Source organism: Pseudophryne corroboree, chromosome 5 (genome assembly GCF_028390025.1).
Source record: "Pseudophryne corroboree isolate aPseCor3 chromosome 5, aPseCor3.hap2, whole genome shotgun sequence".
NCBI classification, from domain to species: Eukaryota; Metazoa; Chordata; class Amphibia; order Anura; family Myobatrachidae; genus Pseudophryne; species Pseudophryne corroboree.
The window spans coordinates 346,315,770-346,329,125 of NC_086448.1; the positions used below are offsets into that span (position 1 = coordinate 346,315,770).

The 13,356-nt window shown below is 43.6% G+C and overlaps 1 protein-coding gene across 1 annotated transcript in view; it reads left to right on the forward strand.

Moving 5' to 3' along the window:
* STAC (SH3 and cysteine rich domain) overlaps window positions 1–13,356 on the forward strand; it is a 475,170-nt gene that overhangs the window by 158,720 nt on the left and 303,094 nt on the right. Inside the window, exon 2 of the mRNA XM_063922611.1 lies at window positions 1,956–2,232. Within this exon, the coding sequence (XP_063778681.1) occupies window positions 1,956–2,232 (277 nt within the window). The remainder of the gene's footprint in view (window positions 1–1,955; window positions 2,233–13,356) is intronic.

Consider the following 13,356-nt stretch of genomic DNA (forward strand, 5'->3'; position numbering starts at 1 on the left):
CAGTTTAAAGGTACTGTAAGCGGCTTATAGTTGCACTTACTCGCACCCTGAGCTGATTCACAGTTTACTATATATGACTGAGGATCTAGAGTTCTTTAGGAAGAGCAAATGAACACACCAATAATATTTTTTCATAGTGAGCCGAGGTACTAAAGTCCCCTCTTCAGTCTCTTAGACACCGATATATATATATATATATATATATATATACGCACACACACATATATATACATACATACATACATACATACATTCTATCCATTTACTTCTCTGCACTGAGCAGTCACTGTCACTTCCAATTTCAGTGAGCCAAACTGGGGATCTCTGATGCCTGGTGCATGCAAAGGGCATTCATAAGCATATTTATAATGGGTACAGGGTGTGTGGTGCACACAGGCCCTGGGGTCCAGGAGGACCCTGCCCACCCCCTCCCCACACACTATACCAGGCAATGCCGATCACATCCCCATTGCTGTGCCACCTGGCAGCCAGAAAGTCAGCAACTATAACCTAGAGTATACTTACAGTACCTTGTGCTGGCAAGCTGATCCCTCTTCCACAGCGCCACCTTCCCAATGGCATCTTCAGGAAGGTGGCACTGTGCAGTGAAAGTAAAGACTCTGACTATAGCCTTTGCTTCTTTGTGTGCCTGCGTCATCTTCCTGAATATCACTGGGAAGATGGCTCCGTGGAGGAGGAGGAGGCACCCGTTTGCTGGTGCTTAAAATTGCATAGTGTTAAAGATAGCAAGATCCACCCCAGAATGGTCTTGTATGCAACTGTGAACCATTTCCTTTTATTTGCGTATAATACTAATTTATGTGTACGTTGAGTGTATTTGCCAATAAATCAGAGGTGGAAACATCTACATATATGCCTGTCAACAGAAACTCATAGTTGGGAATAACCTGTTATTGTGGGACAGGATCCAGTCTGAAGATTGACAGTGTCTAGGTTGACAATGTTTAGGTCGACCACTATAGGTTGACAGTCACTAGGTCGACATGTTTTCAAGGTCGACAGGGTTTCTAGGTTGACAGGTCAAAAGGTCGACATGAGTTTTTCACTTTTTTAAACATTTTTCATACTTAACGATCCACGCGGACTACGATTGGGAATAGTAACGAGCGAAGCGAGCCATGCGAGGGGACACGGTGCACTCATTGGGCTTCCCAGTCACTGTACGGAGAAAACGACACCCAAAAAACAGGAAAAACTCATGTCGACCTTTTGACCTATCGACCTAGAACATGTCGACCTAGAAACCCTGTCGACCTTCAAACCCTGTCGACCTAGTGACTGTCGACCTAAACATTGTCGACCTAGACACTGTCGATCTAATCATCCACATCCTTGTGGGACACAGCTCCAGCCTGTTCAGCAAGGGGCTGAATTTCCTAGGGGAATTGGCCTTGCCAAAAAATGTAACACCCCCTCCCCCTAGGAAAAAGCAAGCCCACTGTGAAAGAATTGAATCTCTTCCAAACATTTTGGGCCTGTTTCATAATAGTACGCTAAGCAGTACTGCTGCTAAATTGTACTGATGCCGCTGGAGACATCATGTGTAAATAGACGCCTCCTTTAATACGCTGCTGCTCCCAAAGACGCAGCACTGGATCATTTGCGTGGACATCGTCACCCTTAGGTTACTCAGGATGGGGCCAGTGAAGATGCATCGGAAAATGCAGATGCTAGAGTTGATGCGCAAACTAGAACAAAAAACACAATTTTAGATTTTGTTTGAACAATATATTATCTACTGTAGGTGAAGACAAGTTCTTACTCTGCTAGATAGTAGCTGACAGAACATTGGAGTTACATAGCTGTATTTTATGAAGTCTAAGAGCTGCTTACTATTTACTGCACATTTAATTTAATAGCTTATGAATGTACTCCAAATATTTAAAAATATAATTGCCAAATGTGTCACAACCAAATCCTTTTATTGCTTGCAGCTCCAGAAACTAAAGAAATCCCTCTCATTCAAGACCAAGAGTGTACGGAGTAAAAGTGCTGACAATTTCTTCCAAAGAACTAATAGCGACATGAAATTACACGTAGATTTGGAGCCAGAAGACAGTCCAGTCAATGCCGGACAGATCCAAAGTTCAGAGACTCAGCCATCAACCCCTACCAAAGTGACGCAAGCACCTGACAGCAAGGCACATTTTTTCCAGGAACATGTCTTTAAAAAGCCCACTTTCTGTGATGTATGTAACCACATGATTGTAGGTAAGGCTTGTACAATGGTTGCTGTATGAACAAAGTAGTATGTATTTTGGATATATCAAGTTAGTACATTTCAGTTCCTGGCATTGTAAATGCGAATATATTTGGAAGTTAGTGCTGTTTTCTTTCTCAGCTTGATGTTTAAGTAATAGACTATCGGGGATATTTAATGCATGTCTGATCCTCTCCGACGGAGAGGATCTGACAGTGCAGTATTCAATTTGCGGGAAAATCCAACTGGTTTTTCCCGTTTTCGACAATGCCATTCCGACTTTTTTTAAAGTCGGATTGACTTTGTCGAAAACGGGCCAAAAACCTGTCAGATTTGGCCGCAAATCTGACAAAACACGTGGATCCGTGGCTAATCCGCCAATCCATGTGTTTTCCGACAAGTCGGAATTGCGCACATGTCAGAAAAACGTCAGCTCCATTGAATAGGTCAAATCCTGATTCGACCACAAAAAGTCGGAAGCTGCTGTCTTTCCGACTAGACGGAAATTCCGACTACCATTGTTGTGTGAACATTAAAAGTTAGGGTTAAACGTCAAGGATTTTTTTATTAAAAATGTAGAGTAAGACTTTTTAACTGTTTGTTGGTACTCAGATCAAAGATTGTGGTATACAGTTTACAATACACAGGTTAATTGGATATACCAGTTTTTATTAACTTTTTATTGAAAAGTAAAATGTTTGGGGATGACAAGTAATTTTTCCCAAATTGTATTAATAATTGTGTTATAGATTTAATTTTCATGTTTGGCTCTGATATTTATCTACTGAACTAGAATTGATTGAATATGGAATATATTTAGTAGAATATTTGTAAACAACAAAGTTTATGTGGAAATATGCAAGAAATACTTGAAATGTCATGACGTAACTGGTCAGAGCGGGCATTTAAGATGTGAACCCCAAATGGTTTTTGTTTTATAAATTGCAAGCCCAATCTAATCATAAAGTTGGACCTCATACAGATGCTAGATTGAACAAGTTGTAATTAGTCCAAACTTATTTTGAGTATGGCAAACAAGATCAGCTATATTCAAGGTGTTTTGTACATGTTATGTTTAAATGGCTACAGTGTATAAAATGTTTACCCTGTTTTCCGTGAGAATCAAACTTGAACACAGTAATGCTTACTATTCAAGTTAAAACGAGCATTAAAAATAATATTAAATGTAGGCATTTGAGCTTCAACATACACTATATGGACAAAAGTATTCGGATTTTGTAGTGTTTCTGTTGGATTTTGTGACCATTCATTCTGTAGAGCATTTCTGAGGTCAGGCACTGATGTTGGACGAGTAGGCCTGGCTCGCAATCTCCGTTCCAGTTCATCCCAAAGGTGCTTGATGGGATTGAGGTCTGGGCTCTGTGTGGGCCAGTCAAGTTCTTCAACATCAAACTCCTCAAACCATGTCTTTACAGTACTTGCTTTGTGCACTGGGTCACAGTGATGTTGGAACTGAAAAGGGCCTTTCCCAAACTGCAACAAAATTGGAAGCATAGCATTGTCCAAAATGTCTTGGAATGCTGAAGCATTAAGATTGCCATTCACTGGAGATAAGGGGCCTAGCCCAAACCCTGAAAAACAGCCCCATACCATTATCCCTCCTCCACCAAACTTCACGGTTGGCATAATGCAGTGAGGCAGGTAAAGGTTTTTCGGCATCCCCCAAAATCCAGACTCGCCCAATATTACTCCCAAACAGAGAAACGTTTCCAGTGCTCCACAGTAACATAGTTGCTGAGGTCAAAAAAAGACAATTTGTCCATCGAGTTCAACTTGTTAGTAATCTCCTACACTGTAATATTTTTTTTAGACTAATTTTAACTGCGGTGAATGTTTAGTCATTATGTTGCTTCCTCCTGTTTTTATATTTTTATTATTACTTTAGAGCATGATTTACCCCCCCCATAACCCTGTATATCCTTATCCATTAGGAATTTATCTAGCCCATTTTTAAAAGTAGTGACGGAGCCCGCCATTACTACTCTCTTAGGCAAGGAATTCCAAATACGTATTGTCCTTACAGTGAAGAAACCTTTCTGTCTCAGTGTGCGAAATCTCATCTTCTCTAACCTAAGTGGGTGTCTACATGTCCTTTGTGACGATCTTACCAAAACCAAATCCCCCGCTAGCTCTGTGTATTGACCTCTTATATATTTGTAAATGTTAATCTCCTCTTTTCCAATGTGAATCTCCTCTTTTCCAATGTGAACATACCTAGCCTAACAAGACTTTCCTCATATTTTAGCGTCTCCATCCCCTTAATCAATTTGGTCACCCGTCTCTGAACCTTTTCTAGTTTCAGGATATGTTTTTTGTAGTATGGTGCCCATAGTTGTGCACAGTATTCGAGATGTGGCCTCATGAGTGATTTATATAATGGGAGTATAACACTCTCATCCCTTGCATCAATTCCCCGCTTTATGCATGGTAATACCTTGTATGCCTTTTTTGCTTCATATCTACTTTGGGTACTACTGCTAAGGTTGTTATCTATGTGAACACCTAAATGTTTTTCCAGTGCAGAATCCTCTAGTTTTTCCCCATTTAGTATGTAGGTAGTGTTTCTGTTCTTGCTACCAAAGTGCATTACCTTACATTTGTCTATATTAAACCTCATCCTCCATTTTGCTGCCCATACTTCCAGTTTAAATAAGTCGTTCTGAAGAGACTCAGCATCCCCCTCCAAATTTATAACCTTACACAGTTTGGTGTCATCTGCAAAAATTGACACTGTACTCTCTAGACCTACTGCTAGATCATTTATGAAGATGTTGAATAATAGTGGTCCAAGTACAGACCCTTGTGGCACACCACTTAGTACCTCAGTCCTATTCAAAAACATTCCATTTGCCACCACATGAGGCTTCCTTTTGTCCAACCAATTGCTAAACCAAGTGCATATTTTGTTCCCTAACCCAATTTCTCTTAATTTGTGAGTCTCATGTGAGGTACTGTATTGAAAGCTTCAGCGAAGTCTAAAAAGATGACATCCACCTCTTTACCATGATCTAGGTTTGCCCTAACTGTTTCATAGAAGCCTATTAAGTTAGTTTGACATGACCTATCCTTCACAAATCCGTGTTGGCAGGGATGTAGGGAGGGTAGCTCAAGTGGAGCTCAAGCTCCAGGCGCGCAAAGATATTACAAGGCGCCGCAGTCCAACACCACCAGCACCAGCTGGCCGCCCGCCCGCCCTCCCAGCCGCCTGGCCTCCCGCTGCTCGCAGCTGTTCAATCAGTAACAGCCGCCTGAGGTATTTCCTCCCTCTGCGCTCCCGAGTCCTGAGTCGTGCATATGTCAGATGGGCAGAGACGCTGCTGGAGAGAACAGGAGGCTTGGAGAGAGGAGCTGGGATGCACATAATATTTAAAAAAAACAAAAAATGAAAAGAGGTGCGTTCTGGTTGCACAGCTGTGCCTGCCTGCCTGATGCTATTTAGTAAAATATGTTATTAAATATATATATATATATATATATATATATATATATTATATATTTATTATATATGTGTATGTATAGATATATATATATATATATATATATATATATATTTCTTTATATATTTATATACACATATATATAATGCAAGTATGCGGCACTCCTAACGACTAAACAGACAATTTTAAAGTAGCATAGGTGCGGCAACATTTCAGTGTCCTTTAATGTGTGACATTTACGTCAACTGACAAAAGTGCCACACATTAAAGGGCACTGAAACGTTACCGCACCTATGCCATTTTAAAGTTGTCTATTTAGTTGCCAGGAGTGCCGCACACTTGCATTATATATTAATTGTTTTATGCGGACACGCTACAACATTTGACATTATACTCAGAGAGCAGGATCCCATGATGTTGTTTATACACATATATATTTATATATACATAGCACGTCATGTCCCCAATTCAGTACAGGGGTGGGGGGCACCGAAACATTCCCATGCTCCGAGCACCATGGCACCTAGCTACACCTCTGCGTGTTGGTTCCTATTAATAACCTTATTGGTTTCAAGAAACTCCTGTATTCTATCCCTTAAAATACCTTCCAGTACCTTCCCCACTATAGATGTAAAACTTACTGGTCTATAATTACCCGGTTCAGATTTACTTCCCTTTTAAATATTGGTACTACATCCGCTATACGCCAGTCTTTGGAGAGACATACCTGATGTAAGTTAGTTATTGAAAATTAAATATAAGGGTCTTGCTAATTCGGAGTGTAGCTCCATGAGAACCCTTGGGTGAATTCCATCGGGACCAGGTGACTTATTAATCTTAATTTTTTTAATCGGTCACAGACTATTTCCTCACTTAAATAAGTATTAAGCAGTGGGACATTATCGTTGCTGAGGTTATGCATCAATCCTGCCATCTGGTCCTCTCTTGTGAATACAGATGAGAAAAACCCGTTTAAAGTTTTGGGTATGTCCCTATCGTCTTTGATTATAACGCCCATTTGACTTGCATGCAGCTGCTCGGTCATGGAAACCCATTCCATTAAGGTCATGCCGCACAGTTTTTGTGCTTACATTTAATGCCAGTGGAAGTTCAGGACTTTTCAACTGTGGAATCAGCAGAGCGTTGGCAACTTACAAGCACCATGCACCTTAGCAGTTGTTAAACCCACTCTGTGTTTTTACATGGTCTTCCGCTTCATACCTGAGTTGCTGTTGTTTGTAAATGCTTCCACGTTCTAGTAATATCACTTACAGTTGACTGTGGAATATCCAGCAGGGATGACATAAAAAAAAAAATAAGAATTTACTTACCGATAATTCTATTTCTCGTAGTCCGTAGTGGATGCTGGGAACTCCGTACGGACCATGGGGAATAGCGGCTCCGCAGGAGACTGGGCACATCTAAAGAAAGCTTTAGGATCACCTGGTGTGCACTGGCTCCTCCCCCTATGACCCTCCTCTAAGCCTCAGTTAGGATACTGTGCCCGGACGAGCGTACACAATAAGGAAGGATTTTGAATCCCGGGTAAGACTCATACCAGCCACACCAATCACACTGTACAACTTGTGATCTGAACCCAGTTAACAGCATGATAATAGAGGAGCCTCTAGAAAAGATGGCTCACTACAACAATAACCCGAATTTTTTGGTAACAATAATTATGTACCAGTATTGCAGACAATCCGCACTTGGGATGGGCGCCCAGCATCCACTACGGACTACGAGAAATAGAATTATCGGTAAGTAAATTCTTATTTTCTCTGACGTCCTAGTGGATGCTGGGAACTCCGTAAGGACCATGGGGATTATACCAAAGCTCCCAAACGGGCGGGAGAGTGCGGATGACTCTGCAGCACCGAATGAGAGAACTCCAGGTCCTCCTCAGCCAAGATATCAACTTTGTAGAATTTTACAAACGTATTTGCTCTTGACCAAGTAACTGCTCGGCAAAGTTGTAAAGCCGAGACCCCTCGGGCAGCTGCCCAAGATGAGCCCACCTTCCTTGTGGAGTGGGCATTTTAAGATTTTTGGCTGTGGCAGGCCTGCCACAGAATGTGCAAGCTGAATTGTACTACAAATCCAACGAACAATCGTCTGCTTAGAAGCAGGAGCACCCAGTTTGTTGGGTGCATACAGGATAAACAGCGAGTCAGATTTTCTGACTCCAGCCGTCCTGGAAACATATATTTTCAGGGCCCTGACCACGTCAAGCAACTTGGAATCCTCCAAGTCCTTAGTAGCCGCAGGTACCACAATAGGTTGCTTCATGTGGAATGCAGAAACCACCTTAGGTAGAAATTGAGGACAAGTCCTCAATTCTGCCCTGTCAGAATGAAATATTAAATAAGGGCTTTTATATGATAAAGCCGCCAGTTCTGACACACGCCTGGCTGAAGCCAGGGCTAACAGCATCGTCACCTTCCATGTGAGATATTTTAAGTCCACAGTGGTGAGTAGTTCAAACCAATGTGACTTTAGGAAACTCAACACAACATTGAGATCCCCAAGGTGCCACTGGAGGCACAAAAGGAGACTGTATATGCAGTACCCCTTTTACAAATGTCTGAACTTCAGGCACTGAAGCCAGTTCTTTTTGGAAGAAAATCGACAGGGCCGAAATTTGAACCTTAATGGACCCTAATTTTAGGCCCATAGACAGTCCTGTTTGCAGGAAATGGAGGAAACGACCCAGTTGAAATTCCTCTGTAGGGGCCTTCTTGGCCTCACTCCACGCAACATATTTTCGCCAAATGCGGTGATAATGTTTTGCGGTTACGTCTTTCCTGGCCTTGACCAGGGTAGGGATCTTCAGGATCCGGCGTTCAACCGCCATGCCGTCAAACGCAGCCGCGGTAAGTCTTGGAACAGACAAGGCCCCTGCTGGAGCAGGTCCTTTCTTAGAGGTAGAGGCCACGGTTCGTCCGTGAGCATCTCTTGAAGTTCCGGATACCAAGTCCTTCTTGGCCAATCCGGAACCACGAGTATAGTTCTTACTCCTCTCCTTCTTATGATTCTCAGTACTTTTGGTACGAGGGGCAGAGGAGGGAACACATACACTGACTGGTACACCCACGGTGTTACCAGAGCGTCCACCGCTATTGCCTGAGGGTCCCTTGACCTGGCGCAATATCTGTCTAGTTTTTTGTTTAGACGGGACGCCATTATGTCCACCTTTTGTTTTTCCCAACGGTTTACAATCAGGTGGAAGACTTCTGGGTGAAGTCCCCACTCTCCCGGGTGAAGGTCGTGTCTGCTGAGGAAGTCTGCTTCCCAGTTGTCCACTCCCGGAATGAACACTGCTGACAGTGCTATCACATGATTTTCCGCCCAGCGAAAATCCTTGCAGCTTCTGCCATTGCCCTCCTGCTTCTCGTGCCGCCCTGTCTGTTTACGTGGGCGACTGACGTGATGTTGTCCGATTGGATCAATACCGCCTGACCCTGAAGCAGGGGTTTCGCTTGACTTAGGGCATTGTAAATGGCCCTTAGTTCCAGAATGTTTATATGAAGAGATGTCTCCAGGCTTGACCATAAGCCCTGGAAATTCCTTCCCTGTGTGACTGCTCCCCAGCCTCGCAGGCTGGCATCCGTGGCCACCAGGACCCAGTCCCGAATGCCGAATCTGCGGCCCTCTAGAAGATGAGCACTCTGCAACCACCACAGGAGGGATACCCTTGTCCCTGGTGACAGGGTTATCCGCTGAAGCATCTGAAGATGCGACCCGGACCATTTGTCCAGAAGGTTCCACTGTGCGTGGAATCTGCCGAATGGGATTGCTTCGTAGGAAGCCACCATTTTTACCCAGAACCCTTGTGCATTGATGCACTGAGACTTGGTTCGGTTTTTGGAGGTTCCTGACTAGCTCGGATAACTCCCTGGCTTTCTCCTCCGGGAGAAGCACCTTCTTTCTGGACTATGTCCAGAATCATCCCTAGGAACAGAAGACAAGTCGTCGGAACCAGCTGTGATTTTGGAATATTGAAAATCCAATCGTGCTGCCGCAACACTACCTGATATAGTGCTACACCGATCTCCAACTGTTCCCTGGATCTTACCCTTATCAGGGAATCGTCCAAGTAAAGGATAACTAAAATTCCCTTCCTTCGAAGGAATATCATCATTTCGGTCATTACTTCAGTAAAGACCCGGGGTGCCGTGGACCATCCCTACGGCAGCGTCCGAACTGATACAGTTCTGTACCATAACCTGAAATACCCTTGGTGAGAAGGGTAAATTTTGACATGAAGGTAAGCCTCCTTGATGTCCCGAGACATCATGTAGTCCCCTTCTTCCAGGTTTGCAATCACTGCTCTGAGTGACTCAATTTTGAATTTGAACCTCTGTATGCAAGTGTTCAAAGATTTTAGATTTTAGATTTTAAAATCGGTCTCACCGAGCCGTCTGGCTTCGGTACCACAATAGTGTGGAATAATACCCCGTTCCCTGTTGCAGGAGGGGTACCTTGATTATCACCTGCTGGGAATACAGCTTGTGAATGGCTTCCAAAACTGCCTCCCTGTCAGCGGGAGACGTCGGTAAAACAGACTTTTGGAAACGGCGAGGGGAATACGTCTCGAATTCCAATTTGTACCCCTGAAATATTATCTGAAGGATCCAGGGGTCTACTTGCGAGTGAGCCCACTGCGCACTGAAATTCATTGAGAACGGGACCCCACCGTGCCTGAACTTGTAAAGCCCTAGCGTCATACTGAGGGCTTGGCAGCGGCGGAAAAGGGTTTCTGTTCCTTGGAACTGGCTGATCTCTGCAGCCATTTTCCTCTCCCTCTGTCACGAGCAGAAAAGAGGAACCCTTTTGTCCGCCTGCCAACCAGGACTGCGCCTGATAATACGGCGTCTTATTTTGAGAGGCGACCTGGGGTACATCTCCTCTTTTAAGGCAACACTTCCAAATGCCGTTTGGAATCCGCATCACCTGACCACTTTACTGGAATAATTGGACAACGCACTTATACTTGATGCCAGTCGGCAAATATTCCGCTGTGCATCCTGCATATATAGAAATGCATCTTTTAATTGCTCTATAGGCAATAATATACTGTCCTTATCTAGGATATCATATTTCCAGTCAGGGAATCCGACCACGCCAACCCAGCACTGCACATCCAGGCTGAGGCGATTGCTGGTCACAGTATAACACCAGTATGTGTGTAATTACATTTTAGGATACGCTCCTGCTTTCTATCAGCAGGATCCTTAAGGGCGGCCATCTCAGGAGAGGGTAGAGCCCTTGTTTTTACAAGCGTGTGAGCGCTTTATCCACCCTAGGGGGTGTTTCCCAACGCACCCTAACCTCTGGCGGGAAAAGGTATACTGCCAATAACTTTTTAGAAAATATCAATTGTTATCGGGGGGAAACCCACGCATCATCACACACCTCATTTTATTTCTCAGATTCAGGAAAACTACAGGAAGTTTTTCCTCACCAAACATAATACCCCTTTTTTTGGTGGTATTCATATTATCAGAAAAGTGTAAACTTTCCATTGCCTCAATCATGCAATGTGTGGCCCTATTGGAAATCACGGTTGTCTCTTCACCGTCGACACAGGAGTCAGTACCCCTGTCGGCGTCTGTATCTGAGGTAACGGGCGCTTTAGGGCCCCTGTATGAGACGTCTGGACATGCACAAGCTGAGTAGCCGGCTGTCTCATGTCAACCACTGTCTTTTATACAAAGCTGACACTGTCACGCAATTTCAACAGTACATCCACTCAGGTGTCGACCCCCTAGGGGGTGACAACACTATTTCAGACACTCTACTCTGTCTCCTCATCATTTTTCTCCTCATACATGTCGACACCAACGTACCGACACACAGCACACACACAGGGAATGCTCTGATAGAGGACAGGACCCCACTAGCCCTTTGGGGAGACAGAGGGAGAGTTTGCCAGCACACACCAGAGCGCTATATATATACAGGGATAACCTTATATAAGTGTTTTTCCCTTTATAGCTGCTGTATTGTTATATACTGCGCCTAATTTGTGCCCCCCTCTCTTTTTTAACCCCTTTCTGTAGTGTAGTGACTGCAGGGGAGAGCCAGGGAGCTTCCCTCCAACTGAGCTGTGAGGGAAAATGGCGCCAGTGTGCTGAGGAGATAGGCTCCGCCCCTTTCTCGGCGTCCTTATCATCCTTTTTCTGTATGTTTTGGCAGGGGTTAAATGCATCCATATAGCCCAGGAGTTATATGTGATGCATTTATTTTAGCCATATAAGGTTTTTTTTTTATCGATTTATTGCGTCTCAGGGCGCTGCCCCCCCCAGCGCCCTGCACCCTCAGTGACCGGAGTGTGAAGTGTGCTGAGAGCAATGGCGCACAGCTGCGGTGCTGTGCGCTACCTTATCTGAAGACAGGATCGTCTTCTGCCGCCGATTTTTCCGGACCTCTTCGCTCTTCTGGCTCTGTAAGGGGGACTCGATGCAGTGAGCCTGTTGCCAGCAGGTCTCACTGAAAATAATAAACCTAAACTAAAACTTTCACAAAGAGCTCAGGAGAGCCCCTAGTGTGCACCCTTCTCGTCGGGCACAGAAATCTAACTGAGGCTTGGAGGAGGGTCATAGGGGGAGGAGCCAGTGCACACCAGGTGATCCTAAAGCTTTCTTTAGATGTGCCCAGTCTCCTGCGGAGCCGCTATTCCCCATGGTCCTTACGGAGTTCCCAGCATCCACTAGGACGTAATATCACTTACAGTTGACTGTGGAATATCCAGCAGGGATGACATAAAAAAAAAAAGTCTTATTGCAAATGTTGCATCCTATCACAGTGCCACGCTGGAAGTCACTGAGCTCTTCAGAATGACTTATTTTGTATCACAAATGTTTACAAATGGACATTGCATGGCTGGTTGCTTGATTTTATACACCTGTGGCAACAGGTCTGATTGAAACATGTGAATTCAATAGGTGTGGCCAAATACTTTTGTCCATATAGTGTACTTTTTATAGCTTATTAAAATCTTTTATTGAGATGCAAATGGGAACTTTAACATGGAATTCATGTTAACAGCTTAACAGTTGTACTAAACTCACTGTGGTGCTGACTTTTACATATGAATTCTAATGCACAGATAATCTGTTTCATTAATCAGAAATAAGAAAATAATACTAAAATACAGTATTAACATTATTTACTGAAGCCTTTAATTTATTGTGTTCAGAGTTCATGTTACTGCATGACCTTAGAGCTAAGTTGGATTGTATCAAACTAGACGGTTATATGTGGTTCGTTGGTTTATTGTTTGTGATCTGTGAGTTTTGAAGCATTTTGATCACATTTGCCTGTAGGTGGAATTTGGAAAAGCTGAAATGTTCTTAACCACCTAAAATGGCATGGTCAGATCATATGCAACCGCGTCCCCACTGTTCCCCCAGTCTTTTGATGCAGATGTGCATTATATATATATATATGTATATATATATATATATATATATATACACACACACACACACACACATACATACATATACATATACACATACATACATACATACATAAGCACTCACTAAAGGTGGGTACTATAGTGGCAAATCCCGGGATCGGGGTCGGCGGGATCCCGGGATTTAGGCCCAAAAATGGCCGGGATTCAATCCCGGGATTGGAAGCTCCAATCCCGCGGATTGAGGGATCAGCATT